The sequence below is a fragment of the Impatiens glandulifera genome, chromosome 1, assembly GCF_907164915.1.
Source record: "Impatiens glandulifera chromosome 1, dImpGla2.1, whole genome shotgun sequence".
NCBI lineage: Eukaryota > Viridiplantae > Streptophyta > Magnoliopsida > Ericales > Balsaminaceae > Impatiens > Impatiens glandulifera.
Window position 1 is genome coordinate 53,847,593 of NC_061862.1, and position 20,973 is coordinate 53,868,565.

The 20,973-nt window shown below is 31.0% G+C and overlaps 2 protein-coding genes and 1 pseudogene across 2 annotated transcripts; 2 read left to right on the plus strand and 1 right to left on the minus strand.

Moving 5' to 3' along the window:
- Nucleotides 1–4,870: 4,870 nt before the first annotated feature.
- Nucleotides 4,871–10,370, minus strand: LOC124938189 (RWD domain-containing protein 1). Its single transcript, XM_047478586.1, has 11 exons — nucleotides 10,214–10,370; nucleotides 9,445–9,510; nucleotides 9,289–9,356; nucleotides 8,683–8,716; nucleotides 8,366–8,435; nucleotides 7,965–8,022; nucleotides 7,245–7,370; nucleotides 6,511–6,602; nucleotides 6,225–6,309; nucleotides 5,281–5,359; nucleotides 4,871–5,203 (listed from the first exon to the last, which is right to left on the minus strand). The coding sequence occupies exons 1-11, from the start codon at nucleotides 10,218–10,220 to the stop codon at nucleotides 5,124–5,126; spliced, it is 765 nt and encodes a 254-aa protein (XP_047334542.1). The 5' UTR covers nucleotides 10,221–10,370; the 3' UTR covers nucleotides 4,871–5,123.
- Nucleotides 10,371–10,543: 173 nt separating this feature from the next.
- LOC124938180 lies at nucleotides 10,544–15,864 on the plus strand. The gene is made up of 4 exons (XM_047478574.1): nucleotides 10,544–10,629; nucleotides 11,045–11,247; nucleotides 13,064–13,578; nucleotides 14,426–15,864. The coding sequence occupies exons 3-4, from the start codon at nucleotides 13,194–13,196 to the stop codon at nucleotides 15,319–15,321; spliced, it is 1,281 nt and encodes a 426-aa protein (XP_047334530.1). The 5' UTR covers nucleotides 10,544–10,629; nucleotides 11,045–11,247; nucleotides 13,064–13,193; the 3' UTR covers nucleotides 15,322–15,864.
- Nucleotides 15,378–20,265, plus strand: LOC124928106 (annotated as a pseudogene).
- Nucleotides 20,266–20,973: the final 708 nt, after the last annotated feature.

A 20,973-nucleotide genomic window follows, 5' to 3' on the forward strand; every position in this document is an offset into this window, starting at 1 on the left:
AAGAAATTAAATGGAAACAAAGTTATTCATGTTTTTATTTTTCACATTCCAAAAAGAAAATCAAACAATAGAAGATAATATAATTTAAAAATAATAATGTACAAATAATTTAAGAAATTTAGAATTTAGAATTATTAATATTAAAATATATATATTATATAATGTTTAAATTTGTGACATAATATATTATTTAATTAAAATATAAAGGCATCTAATAATACAAAACTGAAAATAGTAACATTTTAATTAGAAGATTGGGACAAAAACTTTAGATAAAAACATCTCTCTATATTTAAAATTAAAAAAATATTTTTTTTAAATTATATTATTAACAATTATTTTACTAGTTAATATTATTTTACTGGTTAATATTGTTTTTAATTATAAATTAATAAATGATTTTTAAATTTATATAACTTTTATATATATATATATATATATATATATATATTAATAACTATAATTTTCATTTTAAATTATTTATAACTAAAAACTAATTAATTGGATATTAATTGAAAAGTTAATTAATAACAAAAAAAATAGCATATTATTAATTAAAAAAAATAATAATAAATTTAATTTAATAATTAATGTGTCACTTTTCTTAATTTGTATTTAAATTGTAATAAGATGTGAATTAACCCGTTATTAATAATTTATTAAAATATATAAATATTAAATGAAATAATATATAGATTATTTTTTAAAATATTGAAAGAAATTATATTTAAAATTTAAATTGATTTAAATTTAAATAAATTGTAGATATATTATTTAAAGTTTTTTTTATAAAAAAATGTTTATATTAAAAAAAATATACATTTAATAAAATATAAATTGAATGAAAGAAGATGAGAAATATATTTAAGTTTTTATTTATATATAAATATATAAGAGGTGATATAGAGGGGAATCACATTGACCACCACGCATCCCCTCTCAAATTTCTTTGTCGCCCAATCTTTTCTTTAAATATATATATATATATATATATATATATATATATATATATATATATATATATATATATATATATATATATATATATATATATAAATAAAGTTAACACTATTTTCTTTCACTATCAAAGTTTTGATCATGATATTCGAATTATCAAAATGTGTCAGTTTTTTTACTAAATAAGTGTTAAGTCCGTTTATTTAATATGGCGTGATAATTTTTTATCCAAATTATATAATATTTTACAAAAAAAAAAATAGAGAGAAAAAAAAAACAATTTTTTTTTAGTCTCCTCCTCTTCGACTCTTCCCTATGTTTATAGGTTACTCTCAACTTTTTTTTCATTTTTTCATTTTCTTCAATAATTCGTTCAATCAAATCAGATATATGTGAATTTTACGTCGAATATCACAACTAACCATTCCGACAATAAACGTGAGTATTCTACATTCGTCACCCTCTCTCGATTTAGGATTTGATTTAGGAATAGTGAAGACAATGTGTATTTTAGGTTTTATAGATTTGTTTGAGTAAGAATCATTATGCATTTTTCAGGTTCGGATGAGATTTTATTTTTAACACTATTCTAGGGAAAAAAAATTCTTCTTGTGAAACTTATAACATAACATTTGAAATGGATGTGTTATGTTGAGTGTTGCATATGTTCTATCTTATTTTTTCAACTCTTATCTCATATGGATCATTTGCAATTTGTCTTTAAAAAATAACCATCCACCCTAAATATTGGTCTATAATCGTTTATTCAACCACTTTTATGAATCATACTTGTTAGTTGAGTATCATACATATCATTAAACTTGTTTGTTGAGTATCATGTACATCATACTTGTTTGTTGAGTATCATGTACATCATACTTGTTTGTTGAGTATTATACATCAAGTAGTACGAAATAAGGTAATTGAATGCATTACTTAGATGCGTAAAACTATAAAACTTAGATGTATCAATGGGATATGAGATAAGAGTTGAAGAAATAAGATCGAATAAATACAACATTCAACATAGCACATTCTTTTCAACTGTTCTGCTATAAGTTCCTTTTTTCTCTAAAATAGTGTTAAGAATAAAATCTCATCCGAAAAAGGGCATAATGATTTTTACTCAAACAAATCTGTAAAACCTAAAATACGAACGGGTTAATGTAAAACCTAAAATATACATTGTCTTCACTATTCCTAAATCAAACCCTAAATCGAGGGATGGAGACAAGTGGAGAATACTCACATTCGTTGTTGGAATAGTTAGTCGTGATATTCAGCGGAAGATTCACATAGATCTGATTTGATTGAGCGGATTATTGAAGAAGACGAAGAAATGAGAAATTTTAAGAGGAACCACGTACATAAAGAAGAGACAAAGAGAGAGGAGACTAAGAGGAATTATATTTTTTCTCTTTTTTGTCCAATTTCATATAATTTGTATAAAAAGAATGTCACATCATATTGAATAAACGGACATAACACTCGTTTAGTAAAAAGCCCTAAATTATCAAAACTTTGATAGTTCGATCCCAATATGGCTCAAATCAAAGTTCGAGTCTCATATGGTAAAAACGCTCAAAGTTCAAGTCCCATATGATAAAAACACTCAAAGTTCGAGCCTCGTTAGGTAATTGAGCCAAAAATAATTCAACCTTAAAAAAAATATTTGAAAGAATTGTGTTCTCAAGTCCCCCTATAAATGAAAAAATATTGTTAAGAGTAACAAAAAAAAAAAATTACTTGCGGTGCGTCTATATTATAAGAATCTAGTAATGGTTAGAAGCTTGAAAAAAATGTAATAAATCAATTGTCAAAATCAGTAATGAAGTGCGTTTTTTCTAAGTCTCTACTTATGAAAATGTTTGAAAAATTAAAATATAATTCATAATTATAAATCATTTGAAAGATCGATAAAAGATTGAAAATTCATGGTATTAGACAACAAATATATTCATGTTCCTGGTAAATATATGCGGTACCAAGAAATGTAGAAAATTGTAATGAGGTGTGTTAGGTCACTTTCTAAATTATTGTAGTTTAAGAAGGACAATAATGCATTTGGATGTTCCCCAAGGGTGAAATTCCAGATATTTAATGTTTGAAGCAACTCCAAGTTTGAAAATGTCTTTGAACATTAAGAAGAGAGTAACTCAAAATACTCAATTGAGTAAGATGTAAATGATGAGAATGGAAAGTGAGAAAAGTATAAGAAAGATTTCCAATCAATTGAACCCTTACATATTTTCTACCATCTATAACAGATAGGTCTCTATGTCTTTCATCTATCAATTTTAGAATATACAATATAACCTAGATGCATGTCATAAGGCACAGATTTACCTAAAGTATACACATGATTGATTAGGTCTTGATCGAATAATTGGTAAATAAAATGCAACATTATATTTTCTAAAATGACAAGTTTTTAAAGTAGATATCATTATCTGAAAGGCACAATGATGATACCAAGTGTAACCAATCATCGAATCAAATTAGAATTTTTAAAACGATTCTGACACACAATTTTTTTCTTTATTGGTTTCTCACGTAAAAAAATAAGTGTCGTATGTATACAATTTAGTTCTCCATCATTTTTTACGAAATTCGAGAGAATAGTACGGTATAATACTATTAACTATCGAGTTTAAGAAAAAAATTTAAAAGATAGGGACAACATTTAAAATAACAATAATTAAATCAATGTAACGGTGGTTGTTTATCCGTATAAGTATGACCTTGTTTGAAATTTAACCATCCAAACTATTGTTATTTCTTTTCCGAACTACTCTAGTTTATTTTTCATATTTAGTTTTCCTATTATTTATTTATTTATTTAACATTTATAACTTATTATTAAATACATCATAAATTTATTTTGTTTATAAATTGTTATTTTCATAATTTTAACTACTTATATTTTAATATATATATATATATATATTTATACATTTAAATTATTAAGCGAATATTTATTATATTACTCATTACTTGTTGATAGATGCTTACTTCACAAATTAATCTATTATTATGATTATAGGAAATGTATTTCTTGGAAAATCAATAAAAACGATGGGTGGACTCATTAATCTTTTTGAGAAATTTCGAATTCGTTAACACTAAATGTTAAGGTTGTTTCGTCGATAAACATTGTCTTATTTATCATTATTATTTTTGTAAATTGTTAAACTTGTGTTTTTTAATTATTTGTCGACGTAAAAATAATAAATAAATAACTAAATTTAAGATGTATTTATTAAGAGGTATGATACATCATCTTCTAACCTTACTCGTTTAATAATAATTTATAACTGTTAAATGCTTTTAATAAATAGAAAAAATGAATTTGAAAAAGTATGAACAAAATATATTAAAATTAAGAAATTAAATTCCAAACAATATCATATTAGAAATCACCCATCTAAGCATCAAATACATAAATATCACCATTTAAAATTCATAAATAACACCATTTAAAATACATAAAATCATTCACCTATTTACTAGTTTATCCAATAAATTATTAATAAATGATTGATAGGGTGAGAGAATTTGAAAAAAGTGACATCTTTAATTTTTTCAAAAAATCAGAATACGCTCACATATTCCGACATGGATATCTCAAAGAAGATAATGAATGATAATCAAGAATGATAACTTCTAAATCATAGACAAGCTTTCTGAAGACATTTCATCATTTTTTTTCTTATTTATTCATGAAAAATAGCCAATATTAATCACAACCAAAATTGCACATTAGATGTGATGGATCAAGATATAACAAGGACCCCTATATGGGGTTAAATTTCTATCATACATAGTTCTCTTTCTTAACAGGTTTTTGTCACCTTCCTTCTGGAAGGGGGGAACCTCTCAAACCAATTCATTGAGACATCCACAATAGGGACTTTTAAAATGCTGTTTTCATTTCCAAACTTCAATCATCAATACAACAAAAAAAATTCAAGTCTAACTTAACTTATTTGAACTTAGCACAATGTCTAAACAAACAACAATTCCAATGAAAATTTCATTACGCCCTCAATATTATACAAAAACCGTCTCGACAAAAAGCTTTTCCCCTCTCTATCACATCACTATGGGAGATTGGATATAAATAATATTAATTGCAGGGCCTTCTGATTGCCATTTCAGCTCCCCTTTCAAATGCCTATGCTGGAAGAATGTGTAGATGAATCTGGTTTCTCAGCCAAGTAATGGTCAAGCATATCATCTTCATCATCTGCATCGGTTCCAAAGAAAATCCAATAATTATTCTGTTTTTCAAGGAAGTTAAGTGCTTAAAATGCAAGGGATTACCTTCGAAATCTTCATCATCAAAGTCAATGTCTTCTTCATCTTCATCCTCAGAATCTCCAGTAATGGGAGCTGACCCTTTCTGCAGATGAGATAGTGAAGCAACTTAAAGCATATTTTTGACATTTCATGACCAGTTATTTCTCAAGTGATTTCAACAACTTAATGCATATTTGTCATTTCATGACCATTTTTCTCAAATAACAGCAATAATCATCATTTCAGAGTAATAACTAAAATTAATACACAACTTGTGTGCAAAGAATAGGGGATGGATGCTATACTCAAGATTCAAAGGCCCAATTTAACCCAAATGCTGATTGGGAAAATCTGAGAGAATGGGCTGTTTCGTTTAAAATTTCGTCATATTGATCATTATACCCAAAAAAATTGTATTTGTTATGTTAGCAAAAAAAAAATTACATTGATGTAGAAAACAATCTGGATCATGATCTAGAAAATAATAAATAATTTGATTATGATCAAGAAAATTTTTTTACACTAATTTGGATAATGATCTAGAAAATATTTTGTATACCAAATGAAACAACAAAAATCAATTTGGATCATAATCAAGATATCCAGAAAAAATCTTGTACCAAACCTAAAAGTATCACTTTCGTTTTAAGATTTGGCAACTTTCAAATGAAATCTTGATTGTGACAAAATACCCGTTTCCAAATATGCTCTCAATGATTTTCTTTTGCCTTCTTTATATATATATATGTTTTTTTTCTTAACTTGTTTTTTGTCAAATAGGTTAAGTTCCTTGTTTTCTGTTTGTAATATTCAGAATGTTGGGGTATCTTTCTTTCATGTTTTTATAGCTGTATTTGTTATTTATCACTGGCTTTTCATTTATTAAAACAAGCCTCCAGCCATTCCAAAATAAAAAAGTAAGAAAAACTTCCTAAATGGAAATCATAATAGGAAAATGAAGTTAGTACCGTGGAAGCCCTTCCACTTTCAAACCAATGTCTTCCACTGAGCTTCTTTTCCTTTGTTGAAGAGAGTGCTGATTCAGGCATCAACCTAATGATGATAATTAGAGCAACCAATTGTCACAAAAATCACCTTGAAAGAAATTGAATAATTTCAAGCCAACATATAGTTCTGACCAAATCGCTGTTCACACACAACACATGTTGTTGAACCATATAAGTTAGGTCAACATTATGTTTTCAAGATGATCCATGAAACTTATTACTTTGGAGAAAAGGAATGGAAACTTACTTGGCTTTTTCTAGCGCTAATTCTGCTTCATATCTCTCTCTCCATGCCAGAAACGTTTCCATAGTAACAGGCTCTCCATGAGGTATAATTATCTATAAATTGAAACATGAGGCAATTGTTCTTCATCAAGGAGACGCATATGCATAAAGAATGGAGAAAATACTAAAAAAACACTTTCGGTGTAAAGAAATGGAGTAAAAACATAAAGCCGCCATGAACAAAGTGCAAATTGAATTGAGCCCATACAGAGACAGTAACTAAAGCTACAAAAAAATGGATGTTGATACGCACGAAGGCTTATGTCACGTCAAACCAAAATAACTCACAGGTTTTGGTATTTAATTAACTCATAAACTATGTGTCTCTTATTAGATAGAAACAAACTATGCAATATGGAGATTCAATATTATTACTCCAAATAATACATACTCTAGTATTTATAAGCTACTAACCCACTAACATACTCTACTAATTACCATACTACCTTATACTATTACTAATATATCCTACTACTACCATTACATAATAATAATAATAATAATAATAATAATAATAAAAGTTGCTCTATTTGGAACCACCACTGGAACTGGCGACCAAGTCTAATTTTAATTCTAATTTGACACAAATTATTGTACATGTTAACATTTACTACCTGTTATTGATTCGATAGCCTGATTCTTATGCATTAGAAACATACATAAATAAGAAAGATATACCAAAAAGAGTCATCATACATCATCTTTAGCAGTTTCATCATTATCAGTGTTACTACCATCGTCTTCTTCAAATAATTCAATCAACCAATCTTTAGCCGATGACACTAGTGTATAGACCATTGACATACCAAGGTTTTCTGATGCCTGCAATATAAGAGAACTCTTTAACAACTCATCCAACAGATAAATCTACGACTTCTATTATAATCCACTATACCTGATATATTCATATTACTATCTAGTAAGACATTAAAAGTCCCCATATTTTTTAATGAAAAGTGCATAAATGAATGTGACCTTTGGTTATTCATCATAAAAATATACAACTGCCATATCAAGGTATTCAGATGCCTACAGAATATGAAAACTCTTTGACAAATAATCCAACACATAACTCTATGGCTGTAATTCTAATTCACTGTACCCCATAAGTTCTTAGCACTATCTAGTAAGGCATACATTTTTATTTTATGAAAAGTGCATAAATGAATCTGATCCTTGGTTATTCATCATAAAAGTACCCCAACTGTCATACCAAGATTTTCATATGCCTGCAAAATATGAGAGCTCTTTAACTGCCAATCCAACACATAACTCTATGGCATTTACTATACCCAATAAGTCAGGCTCTAATTACCACCTTTAAGTATTCAAGAAAATTAGCCCAACACACTTAAAGCAGGTAGCAAAGACTACCATTCAAATTTGGAATCAATGTTAAGGAGGATATTATAATACCTCTTCCTCTAGTTTTTCTTTCAAAACCTTGAGATCTGTGACTTGGATTCCTTTTAAACTGAAATATATTAAGATTGGGTCAGGAGAAGCCAAAATAGTTCCATATCATACCACAAACTGAAACATGATTGTGTCATAAGTAAAAAAAACAAAAAAAAAATAGATCAGTTGATGTTGTAAAGGAGTTGAGAGTTTTCACTTCATTGATAAAGAAGGTGTGGAAATAAGACAAAATGAGAATCATAAAGTGACAAGGAATATATAAGTGAGCTACTACAACAGTGCTAGTTGTCATTTGGACTTGATAAGAATGTAAATTCTTACTTTCCTAGCAGTTAAAATGGCCCTGCATGGTAAGGCTTAACAAATTAAGGACAAAAGGATAATATATTCCAACCAACCTTTTCACATTCAGAAGTGGTGGCTCATCAGGATATTTCTCTGTGTGTGAGAAAATCAAAGCCAACCGAACTGCAAAGGATGACATTCTAACAGTTTTAGTTGAATGATTACTAACAGACTGCAGGTAGTAATTTATTAAGCGAGTTTCCATATCATAATCTAAAATTCTATACTACTTTCTTATTTCTTTCTTTTTCAGTCTTAGTTTGTTTTCAATTCTGTGTGTTTTATTGTTAGGGGGTAGAAGGAAATGAATGGGGTTTAAAGAAAGAGATAGACATAATAAATTAATTGAAATATGTAAAATAGGAAGAACCTGGCATTGCTGTAGATGCATCGGCATCATCTTCCTATTAAAAACGAAAAGGAGTGAAGTTATATTGTATACAAAAGAAGACAGGATGTAGCCATACCATATTTATCAAATGCAGCTGAATTTGTCAAAGTACAGTAACAAAATTCCAATATTATTCTCTTTCAAATATAAGAATGCATGGTTATAGAGACTACCATTCAGGCCCATGCTTGTTTCAGACCATTGTCTATCATTCTACATCACACTAATATCAAAGAACGGTGAATCATGGATAAAGGAAATCAATTATTGTATATTTTCTTTCTACCTCTCATTACCTTATTTAGCTCAATATAAATCTATATATAGTGCTAATTTGAATATTTAAACAACTGCCAAATAGACATTATACATATAAATTATCTAAGGGTGATAGGATATATTCTCTACTTAAGTGCTCTCCAGCAACATATGGTGTAAACAGTAGCGATTGCGGATCAGTAAGGTTGCATCGATGGTAATTATCTAAAGCATGCAAGAGATATCATCTTCGTATACATATTACTACAATACAATGCAATTATCCCAACTCCTTCAAAGGAAAACTAACACGAGGACAGGATGTACCTGAGGAGAGAGTGTTATCTGGAAACATCGGTTAGAAGTGTTTAGTCCACTTTCACTAGGATGAATTTCTGGCATTATAAGTCAAAATGTTAGCTATTTAAGTAGACTCTGAAAGTAGATCACAAGATTAAAGATAATTTAGATGTTTATTCATACCCTTGAACTCATCCATAAGGATGGCTTCCAAAGCTTCAATTTCCATCTCTTGCTCCTGCGCATAATCTGTCAAAATGGTTCGGGGCCACATGGAAGTCGGATTTCAGGATAAAATGAGGAGGAAGTTTATTTTTGCAGCCAATGTGGCAGCTTAGGATTTAAGTGATAAATTACTTTGCCTTTCAAATTTTAAACCACCAGTAACATAAGAAAATTGCCCAATTCAATCATTATTTAGATGGAATAACCAAACAACTTGCTTACTACTGATGATTCCTAGGACAATCAAAGACATTTCAAAGACAATCAATCCTTTTGTATTGCAGACAGTCCTCTTGTACAGGACTTTCTGAATAAAGAACGTCAAACAAGGTGTTCAATAATCATTGAAGATCAACCACTTGATTTATCCTAAAAAAATCCTACAAATTGAAAACGACCAAGAACTTTGCTCCTACTGATCGACATTTGATCCTCTTTCCAAAGAACGACTAGAGAAAGACGTATGATCATAATACACACTGTCTTTAACTATTCAGCAAGAGATTCGTCAAGGCCGGAAGGGGACACCGGCTAAAGTCGCGATAGAAAGCTTAATCAATCGATACCATGAAATACCCAAATCAATAGATTATGATGAGTAGAAGCTTAACTCAACAATCTACATTTTCATAAAACCCACCTGAAAGTTGAATACTTTTTGCCGAAATACTAACGATTGTGCAATTGATCGAAGTTGACAACAGCAGTATAGACTATAGAGATTTACCTGTCATGGCTGCTTTCCCCTTTCTCTTTCTCTCTAAACCAAATGCTTCGCGAGAATTTTAGTCCTTGTTGTGGACACTCTGTCAAGCTCGCACCAGTATCTAAACCTAGAGGTATTACAGAAGAGTGGGGAAATTCGGTATTGATAATCGTATACGCGCATGCAATACAAGCCGTTGATTTTTCCAATTGATGAGAAGATGAGGGTTTTGTCTAATGCGTACGTGGGCCTTATTATAATGGACCGGACAGGTGTATAGATATTAAAAGAAGACCTGCCACACTAGATTTAAACTATTTTTCCTTTTCTTCTTCCTCCCTTCAATCCATTTATAGTGTTAACAGATTCACATAAATCCCTTTCTCTTTCTCTCTCTCTCTGTTGCCTGCTGTGTGTTGCAGAAAAGATACAAAAAGGTAAGCCGATCCATTTTTATAACAGAACCCACCTACACTGCTGCTATGGGCCTATGAACACGACGGGTCATAGAATCATGAAAAAACTCTGTCAAACGATCTGAAGAAAACTGAAGATTTGTTGGGTTTTTTTATAAGAATTTCTCTGCGGACATAAAAAGGTGTATCGAAACCGTTAGATATTCTTTCCAGGAGAAAACCCATTTGTTATCCCTCTCTATCTTTCCTTCTGTTTTCAGATTTCTGATACCTTAAACCCCTTTATCTAGGTTCCTCTGTTTTCTCCTCTGCTCCTGTATCTTCTACAGATTGTTGCATTTGTTTGTCTGTTATCTGGGCATTTAAGATTTTCTGTTGCATGTAAAACCCACCTTTTTTTCTCTACTTTATCCATCATGTTTCCTTATTTGTGTAGGTGCGCATTTGTTCATGTGGGGGTTCTATACCCTTTGGATGAAGGAGTTAGATCGGTTTCCTACGTGCGTTTGGTTATATCCGAGGCATAGCTAGTACAGAAGGCAGAGGCTCAAGTGGAACATACTTGTTTGTGGTGGCCTGGTTTCTGCAAGGTCTGATGCTCCGGTGAAGCTTCTGGGAAGAGAAGGTGCAAATAAGCATGTAAGGGGTTTCCTATCTGGTTTCTCTATATGTAGTAACTTATTTACTGTTTTTGTTAACTAAATTCTAGTTTAACAACTGTGGCCCTTTATCATATACTGGAAATACTATGGTTGGTTGTTGGATTAATTCAATGTCTGATTGGTGGTGCTCTGCTTTGTTCTTTTTGAGTTAATGATTTCTCATAATTCTTTCAAACTTAATGTAAATGGAAACAAACTGTCAAATAGATTTTGTTTTGCTTCTTTGTGGAAAGTTTTGCTGATTGGGAGGGTTTTGGTTGAACTTTTGCTCCTTAACTCTCTATGCTTTTTATGGGAGGTGATGGCACTAACCGACAAGACACAATCAAATTCATCTATCCGACGTGGTTTATTTGGCCTTTTCCCATTAAATGCTCAGATACTATACACTTGCCGCCTTTTATGCCTCATTTTAATAAAGTAGACAACATCAATTTCTAACGAATTTTGGTTTATTGAAGTCAAGGATCAGTGTTTAATTGTTTAGTTCTATAGAGATCGTAAACTTTCCATAGTTATTGTTACATTGTACACCTTAATTATTACTTTGTAGTTTCGTTTGGGAATTTTTCATTAGTGATCACTAATGCGAGCCTTGTATTCAATTACTATAATTAGCTGTTTAAATGTTAGTAGAATTAATGCGTGGTTTGGTGACGTGCCTCTTTTTTCGCATTTATTCTTCTTCTCTTCAATTATTTTCCATCTAGCTAATTTTATACTCATGCAGCACAAACAAAAACGAACTTTATTATCAATTAGCATATTAAACATCTTTATAGTTTTGTTACGGTTAATGTGCATGAGCTATGTTAGATGACTCATCAAGCTTACTATGAACACATCTTATGTTATGTACTTGGGGATAAAGGTAAATAATGACAAGGTTAGTATTCTTATTAGGTTAGGAGAGGAAGTTAGACATAAATTATGGAGTATTGTATTTTGGCAGTATGAATGATGAATGTAGCGGAATATAATGCCTAGGTTCTGGTTCATTAATCAAACCTTTTACCTTTTACCTTTTTAGTAACAAAGTAATTTGTTTTATGCGTTTCAATCAATGATTCCACCTAGGATGAAAGAGGGATTCATTATGTTAGGCGTTTGAGTAAAATAAATGCGGGAAGAGTTACGAATTTGCCTTTCAACATCTATGTGGATCTAGGTTTTGCTTGATGTATTGAAATTGGGATAAGTCCAAGGGTGTAAAAATCATTTTGAACAGTTATACTATATTGCTTAAGTGGCTAGAGATAATTTTGTTAGAGAAAACCTATAAATTGGCCCACCCTCAAAATCAATTCATTTTATGCTTATTTAACATAATGAAACCCTAATGTGACGGTTTAGAGCCATTTGCTATTATTATACGCTTGTTCAGAATGAGTGCTTACTTATAGATTGAAACCCTATTTGAGGTTTCTTTGTGTCTGCGGTTAGCTAATGTCACCATCTATTATTACATTTTAAATGACGGCCTGTAGTAATCGGAAGGGACAACGTTGTAGTAACTATCAAGATGACTGTAGAATTTAATCCAAAAAATTTTGGGCTTGATGAAAGTGGACAGAACTTGGTGAAATTTAAGATCGGAGTTAAGTATGACGCTTGATTTATATGTTTTCACATTTTCTTACGTTTTATCTATTTGTTACTCATTGTTTCGTAACTTTGAAACCTTAAACTGGCAAATGTTTCTTTTATTTGTTTGTCATGCTGTGTGTTGTGTGCAGATTAATAATATTTCTGACAAGACATTAAGATAACTTTTGTACGTCCTTTTCTTCTAGGGATTGCTTAACCTTCACAAAACTAGAAGGATGAAGGATCTTCTCTGTGGGGAATAAGCTGCCAGTAGTCTTTAAATGTGTAAATTAAGTGTTGACATTCTCTGTAGAAATCATAACAATTCTTGATCATATGGATGAGGAAATGTCCGAGTCTTCAGCATCACTTGAGGAATCAAATCAGGTCAGTAGTCCTGGAAATGAACGTAAAGAAGGGAGGATGAGAAGAGAACTTGATGATTCAGATGATGATGGAACTCAGGTTGTAAAGCAGCAGCGAATGAAAGGGCTTAAGGACTTGGGAATTGGGGATTCCTCATTATCCAAGAGAAAGAGATCTCAAACAGCCCACGTTCACGAGTTCTTGAAAAGGAAAAACCGTTGTCGTCCTTTGACAAAGGTTTTGAAGAGCAAAACAAAAGTGGTTATAAGTGAGCAGCCGATTGCTAACCGTTCATGTGGGTCCCCCCTTCCTGAGCCCATTGAAAATGGAACTTCACAGGACAAGCACACTGAAGGTACATGTGACTGCAAAAATGAACTGATCCCCAATTTGTTAAACTGAGTCATTTCCCTATCCAATGTGCATTCTAGTTTCTTCTTGCTTTCTAGTGTGAATGGCCTTGGTGATTTACTTAGAGTTTTTCTTTTTGGTTTATGTGGTCTTAGCCTTGTTCGGTTGGGGTTATTTAAATAATCCCCAATAACCCTTCATCTATCCTCTCATCAATCACATCACTCAAACTATCAACCAACATACAAAAATACTCTATATTTTCTTCTTAAAAAATTATTTTTTCATTATATATTAATCCCTCTAAGTCTTTTTACCATATGATTTAGATATTCGTTCTCTTAAGTATTAAATCAGGATTTAGAGTTGAAACCCCCTGAACTTTTATTAGCATTTAGAATATTACTCAATAAATATCAAGCTTCAATGCAAGTATGGTTGTAGAAATCAAGTACTTCTACCGTTCACTTTATGTGACATTTCAACATATTTTTTATCTTCATGTACTACTATACCCTTGTAACTTTATTTTCCTAATAAAAAAGGGCGTTTCAGTCTCTGAACCTTACAACATACGGTGCAGCATTTGTTCAAAATGGGAGGCAGTGAGTAGTATTTTATATAGTTGTTTGGTCCATGTACAATACCATTGGAAACACTTATTGTTTCTGTTTCTGGATACGTTTCCATATACAGATATGTTACAAAAACAATAAGATTGCTAATTTTCTTATAGAGTATTTTTTTGCACAAATTTGAAATTTTATATACTTGTTTACACATATTCAGATACAGTAGCTGATTGAGATTTTCCTTTTCTTTGTCTCTGTGCCAATATATATCTCAATCAGGTCTTGTGCCCATTCTTGTATCTCCAAAGCCTCAGGATATTGCTGATGGACAATCCAGCCAAAGTATTCAAGATATAACAAAGTCCTCAGGAAACAAGGAATCTGTGGAGTCTGATTCTACTAGTTCAGCGGTTGTTGATATTAACGATATAAGTCGTAGATTTGTTGAAGGTATTTCTCGGTGGAAATCAAAAGGTAAGAGGAACTCAAGACATATGAGCAAACATAAAGTAACTGCAGGCAGTGCTATTCAAATGGACAGTCTCCTTGGTTGGAATTGGCCTGATTTGCTGCCCTCTGAGAGATGGCTTCCTTACAGGCAATCATGTTACACAATGAACCCAATTTATCATATTCCTATTCGAGGTTATGATCCCAGCTCTTCCTTGTTTGATGTCCATTTGAAAGTGAAAGCTAGTTATCGTCCCCCTCATGTGCCTTACATTTCCCTTATGAGTAAGTTGAATGGCCGAGCCATTATAGGTCATCCTATCACTGCTGAGGTTTTGGATGAATCGGTTTGTGATCGTTTGGTGGGAGGAGCAAGTGAAAGCAAACATCACATGTTGAAAGACGATATGCACAATAATATAGCTGATTTGAAAGATTCCCCCGCTGGTCTTAAAGCTAAGACAAATCAAGGTAGTGGTAAGAATCTCAAACAGAGCAAATCGCCAAATACTAGGAAAAACGGCCTGTCCTCGAAAAAAATAAGGAAGCTCTCTTCACTTACAGGTTCCCAAAAACAAAGCCATAATGAGAAGAATTTGTTGGTAGAGAAGGTCAAGGGCCCTGTTATAGCTTGTGTGCCGTTGAAAGTGGTATTTAGTAGGATAAACGCATCATTCAACAGCTCAATGCGGTTTATGGCAGCATCGAGTAGTAGTAATCCCTGAAAACCGCTTATTGTCAGGAAATGCACATCCTCTTTCTTCTTTAGACGGGGTATAATATGATTCTTCAATTTCAGCAGCAGCAGAGTAGTAGTTTAGAAGCATTAAAGGGAATGATGGGTCCTTCTGGTCTGTACAATAGCATTCTGGCCCTAGGAATATAGAGAAGAGAAGATGTGATGCTAGTCTGCTATGTATATAAAATGTAGCATTGGTAGATGGAAGTGAAGATATGGACTGGCTTTTAGTGTTGTTGGTGTTAATTATGGGAAATGGGACAGTATTTTACTAAAGAGGCTAATAATTGGATTGGATATGGTTTGACAAAATCCTGCACTTTGGAGATATGTCTAGACCTTTCAGCAAAAATATATAGGGAGGATGATCATGGGTGTACAACATCACAGTTTCTCGTGGTAATTATTTGTTTGTTGGAACTATATTCTTTTATTTTTACTTTTTTCTAGACGTGAAATAATGATAGTGCAGGCAGGCAGTTGTGAAGTTATTAAACTTTGTTGTGGAAATTATTGAAATTACTTTTTTAACTCTTTACATTTGAGCTATAGTTTGGAAGTTCAGAATTAATCCATTATCACTCATTCATGTCTTTTGGTATGTTTTTTGTGACCTAAAAAAGAGGTCTTGAGTATTAGGTTACTCCATGTGGTTGTTTTGTGGTGGTTCTGTTGTTATATATCTGGTAATACATGGTAATTTGTTTTGCACTACCGGTCGCGATCATTTGGTTCTCCTGAACTTGTTGATTAGGATGGGATGCATTTGTTTTTGTGATTTAGCGGATTTATGTTGCTTTTGTTGTTTAGCGAGTTTTCCACCTTTTTATTTAGATTCTAGTTATAATAATTGTGCTTATATTGTGTCTGCATAATTTTATAACTTAGCTAGGTTAGATTTACTTGTTTTGGATCATAAATATCATTAATTTGATTTTGTTATGGAGAAGATGAGATGTTAGGAATGGCTTGAATTCTGAACATAGCTTACTAGCAAACCCTAACTTTTGAGGTGTGAGGTTTTTCAATTTGCAAATTTTATTAGGGAAATAATCATTTGAAATTTAAATGTATTGATAGTTTTGTCCTTTTAACTGTTGAAAAATGATGTTAATTATTGCAAATTGATAAAATGTACCAATATTAAAATCATAACAAAAAAATGAATCTTAATTTTGAAGATTAAAAATCAGATTAAAATTAAGAATTATTTGTACTAAGTGCCTTTTGTTTGTGTTTAGATTTTCTAATTGAAATTTTTTCTTTTGCAAAGAAAAACAAATATCACAAGAAATCTCTCAATATCACCTTTTGTTCATCCATTTTATTGTTCAATTTGGAAATTAATAACTATAGATAAAACAAGTACTTGAATATTTATTTTAGACACAAAAAAACAACATAAATGTAAAGTGAAAACAAAAATGGAGAAATAGTAAAAACTATGTCGCTAAAAGCATTGCACAACAAATATTGTTAAATATATTCTAGTGTAAAATCTATTGAAAACCCCCCATTGAAAATATAATATTATTGTATAAAATCATTCAAACATCTATCTATAAAAATCATAGAAACGAATCATTTGTTTAAAAATAAAAATAAAGATTTTTAAAGATCTTATTCTTCCTATTCTAAAACAAATAAAGTATTTTAAACATATTACTACTATTCACAATAAAAAACAAATAATAAAAACATCTATTATTATAAAATAAGTAAAAATATTCTCATTCTATACACCAGAATAAAAATATAAATAAAATAAATTTAATAATAATAATAATAATAATAATAATAATAATAATAATAATAATAATAATAATAATAATAATGTATTCAATGTTTAAAATTCTTAATAAATCACAAATAATATATTAAAATAAAAAATAAAATACTATTTTCCCACATTTTATTCACTTCGGTAAAATAACTTATCTTTTTATCATCACATATTTTTTTCGAATGAACATCTCATCTATTTTGGTACACTTTCACTTTGGTCAATCAAATATTTGATTCATATTTTTTAACCACTTTCGATTGATACCGGTCTATTATCGATAAATTTGACGAAATAACCCTAATAATGGGTGTAATTCTAAAAATGGACCACGCTTGATAAACTTTACAAAAAAGGGTTTTTTCACCCTGCGAAATGTCTGTCTTGCCCTTATAATTGCACTTACTCGAATTACATTTACTCGAATTACACTTACGCAAATTACACTTATGCGTAATATATAATATGCGTACATTGAAAGACGCATATTACATATACGCGCATTATGTAATATACGTCTTTCAATGTACGCATATTACATAATACGCGTATATGTAATATGCGTCTTTCATAGTATATAAAACGTCTAATTTTGACCCTCATTTTAAATCTTCAATTTTTAGGGTTCCGACTCTCTCTCTCAAACCCTATCCTCTCCGCTCCCGCTCCCTTTGCCACGACACTCCGTTCATTCAAGATCAGTAGATGCCATGACCGCGACCGCTCCGTTCGTTCAATAATACATGCACATATATGATTTGTTTGTAGAATCTTTCACAACTTCAAACTGAACGTCATCAATTAGTAGGCGGCAGGTGTTGACAACACTTTTAGAAGGAAGATTGATCTAGAAGAATACCTCCAACGCGCTCGTGAGCGTGAGTAAAAGGTTCTCAATGCTTATCCCCTTTCTCTCTCGTATTCACAAAAATAATAAATTGATCTTCTGTATTCTTCCTTGTAGTTTTCATGTTTCGATCATTGTATTTTTGTCATTCTGTGTAAGAAGAGGTAAAGTCTAAATCCAAATGTAAGTAAATAGAATTTCTCTTTGTAGTTAATAGTTTATTGATATTCACAATATGCTTCTTGTATTTGAATGGCATGACAGTAAAAGGTCAAAGGAAACCATTGAAGCATAGGAATTATGAGGTTGATCTTGAATCCCGTTAGGGGGAAGACTCATGTTAGTACACCATCATGCTGCATTCACAATCGAAATAACTAGTTCTGTCATTTTGAATTTAAAGTTAGCAACTGAAATATATTAATGTATCATATGCATCTGTTTTTTTATTTTCTTTCTTGCTCGTTTCCAACTTTTGGTAACATGAAAACTACCATTAACCAATTTCTTATTTGTCAACGACCTTCATGTTCAAGTTTATAAAATATGTATTAAATATAGCCGAGAGGTTGACATTGTAAATGCACATATGGAATCACGAGTATGTATGGAATTGGCTCACACAAATCACATTACTTCCTTTTTGGCTCTATCTATGAGATTGTGATTATGGCTGACTTGAAGTCGTTTTCCCTACTGTTAAAACATCCACTTTAGTGTTATGTTGCGCTATTAGAATTTCAGTACCAACATTTACTCTGAATTAGATCCTCTTCTTTATTTTATTTTATTTTATAATGTCAAGTTATCACTCTAATAACACCCTTAAGCCAACAAGTATATTGGTTGCTATCTAATTATAAACATATGTCATTTAATTTGTTGTGTTTTCATGTCATAATCAGCTTCTTGTATCTATTGATATTCATAACTTGCCACTCTCTTTTTCTCCTACATTTTCCCCCCACATTTGCTCATATGTTTGTTTGTATGCTCTAGCATGATTACAATCTCTACAGGTAGAATATTTCTGCTCAGTCTGTGAATGTATAGTGAAAGATTCAGAAACTACTTGGATCATATCAATGGAAAAAAAAACGCATGTAGATCATAATTTATCTATATTTTATTCAGAACTGTGCTCTTATTGATTTTTGTTGAATTTTTTTTAGATCAAAGAGCTTTGAGCATGCCTATGTGAGTGGAACGGACATCCCTTGAGAAGGTGGGTAGGTGGTGGTGGTATTGCCTTTTGAAAATCTTATTGGATACAAGAAACCATTTCGATCCATTTTAGATGGTTTCAACTTTCATGTGTTCATATACAATTATCATATTGATGGTGCTCAGGTTCAGGAGAGATTTGAGATTCTCAAGAAAAGGAAAGATGTAGAAAACTTTATAGAAAAAGGTATTATTATTATTGTTAATGTTCTACAAAAACTTCTTATAATGGTTTCATTACATTCATATATGTTAAATATTTCTTGTGTTAGTAGATTTGGACAAAAAGATCTTGAAACAGCAACAAAAGTTAAGTATTTATTTACTCTCACATATATATCCAAATTAATCACAACTCTTAACCCGGCAATCCGGACACTTTGAAATTAAGCATCTTTATATATATATATAGATTTTTTAGTTAAAAGTTGAACTTATATTGTTACGAATTTCCCGCGTTCATCAAATTTGGTGTTAAATTTAAAATATTAAGTATTATTAGCCTAGTTGGTTAAAAAGTTGTACTTGTTTTTGTTATGTTGCAAGTTCGAAATATACATATAGTATTTTTAATTTTATTTTTAACCGTTTTAAGTTTATGTGCGGGTCAATCCAGAATCCAACCCAAGTATCAATTTACTCTCATATATATATCCAAATTAATCGCAGCTCTCGACCCGACAATCTTCAGAATAAGCTTTCTTTGATAGAAGAAAAAACCCCTGGCCTGTTCACTTAAGAAATCCCCTCTAAAGAGGCGGGGTCCCTTGGGTACTTGGACCACTGCTTTGGGTACAGTTATCATTAAGATGTATGATGGGGTTGTTAGAACCTTGGAGTGGAGGTACGGCATGTTCCAGAAGACAGTCAAAACCTAATATCTTTGAGTCTTCTTGATTCCGTCGGGTGAAGGTGGAAGTTCAGGTGAGAATTTGCCTACTGCAAATACGGGAACTATTGCCGCTGCGATTAACCAGTCATTGGAAACTGGGGAATTTCGTCATAGGCTTCGAGGAAAGGGTGTGGAAGGAAAAGGAAACAACGGAGGGATCCGAATCGGACCTAAATGGGAATGACATGAAAAGTGTTTTTCAAAACCTAGCATTAAGGGCGTTACGACGATATACGAGAGGAATGGAGAAAAACTCGTGATTGGTGTGAAGGGGAAGATCTGTTTATGATATAGTTCAAGAAAGAGTCGTCTCATTTCCTTACTTCTTCGTTCTTTCTAATTCATGAACTTCAAGACTGGTTCTGAACGCCGCGTAACATCATCTTCAACTAACCTCCACCGCCCTTATCTCCATAGGGCCGAGAGGTGCGGCAACTAAAGAATTGCTTATACACATTGAAATTAAGCATCATGTACATATATATATTATATATATGTTGAGTTGGTTCTATTTGTAAAATTATTTATTGTTATAATTTAGAATAAAAGTTTTATATCTTAAAATAAATAAGACCATTTTACATTAGATTATCTCATCTAGACATATGTATTAGCGATGTTTAATTCCCAGTATTAACATGTCATTTAGCCAAGTAAATTAGGTTACTTTTGTTTAAGATATTACAAACTTATTATTTTTATTTAATAATATATAAAATATAATTATTTTAAACTTAAAATTTTATTTTATTTTTGTTTAAGGCACTAATTCTCAAGGCTGGTAATGCTTGTATAACTAAATCGTCTAGATATATTCATTTAAATATATGTATAGTTAAAAAAGTTCATTTATCCTCTCCATCATTTTTCTTATAAACGTGTTAATTTTTAT

Bases quoted from the DNA above. Each gene is read 5' to 3' on its own strand.
- LOC124938180 (XM_047478574.1), top strand. From the start codon at position 13,194: ATGGATGAGGAAATGTCCGAGTCTTCAGCATCACTTGAGGAATCAAAT. The intron at 13,579-14,425 runs GTACATGTGACT...TATCTCAATCAG, and splicing joins ACAGGACAAGCACACTGAAG to GTCTTGTGCCCATTCTTGTA.
- LOC124938189 (XM_047478586.1), bottom strand. The intron at 8,436-8,682 runs GTTCTTCCTATT...CATCCTTTGCAG, and splicing joins TGCATCTACAGCAATGCCAG to TTCGGTTGGCTTTGATTTTC. The intron at 5,360-6,224 runs GTACTAACTTCA...TCTCATCTGCAG, and splicing joins AAAGTGGAAGGGCTTCCACG to AAAGGGTCAGCTCCCATTAC.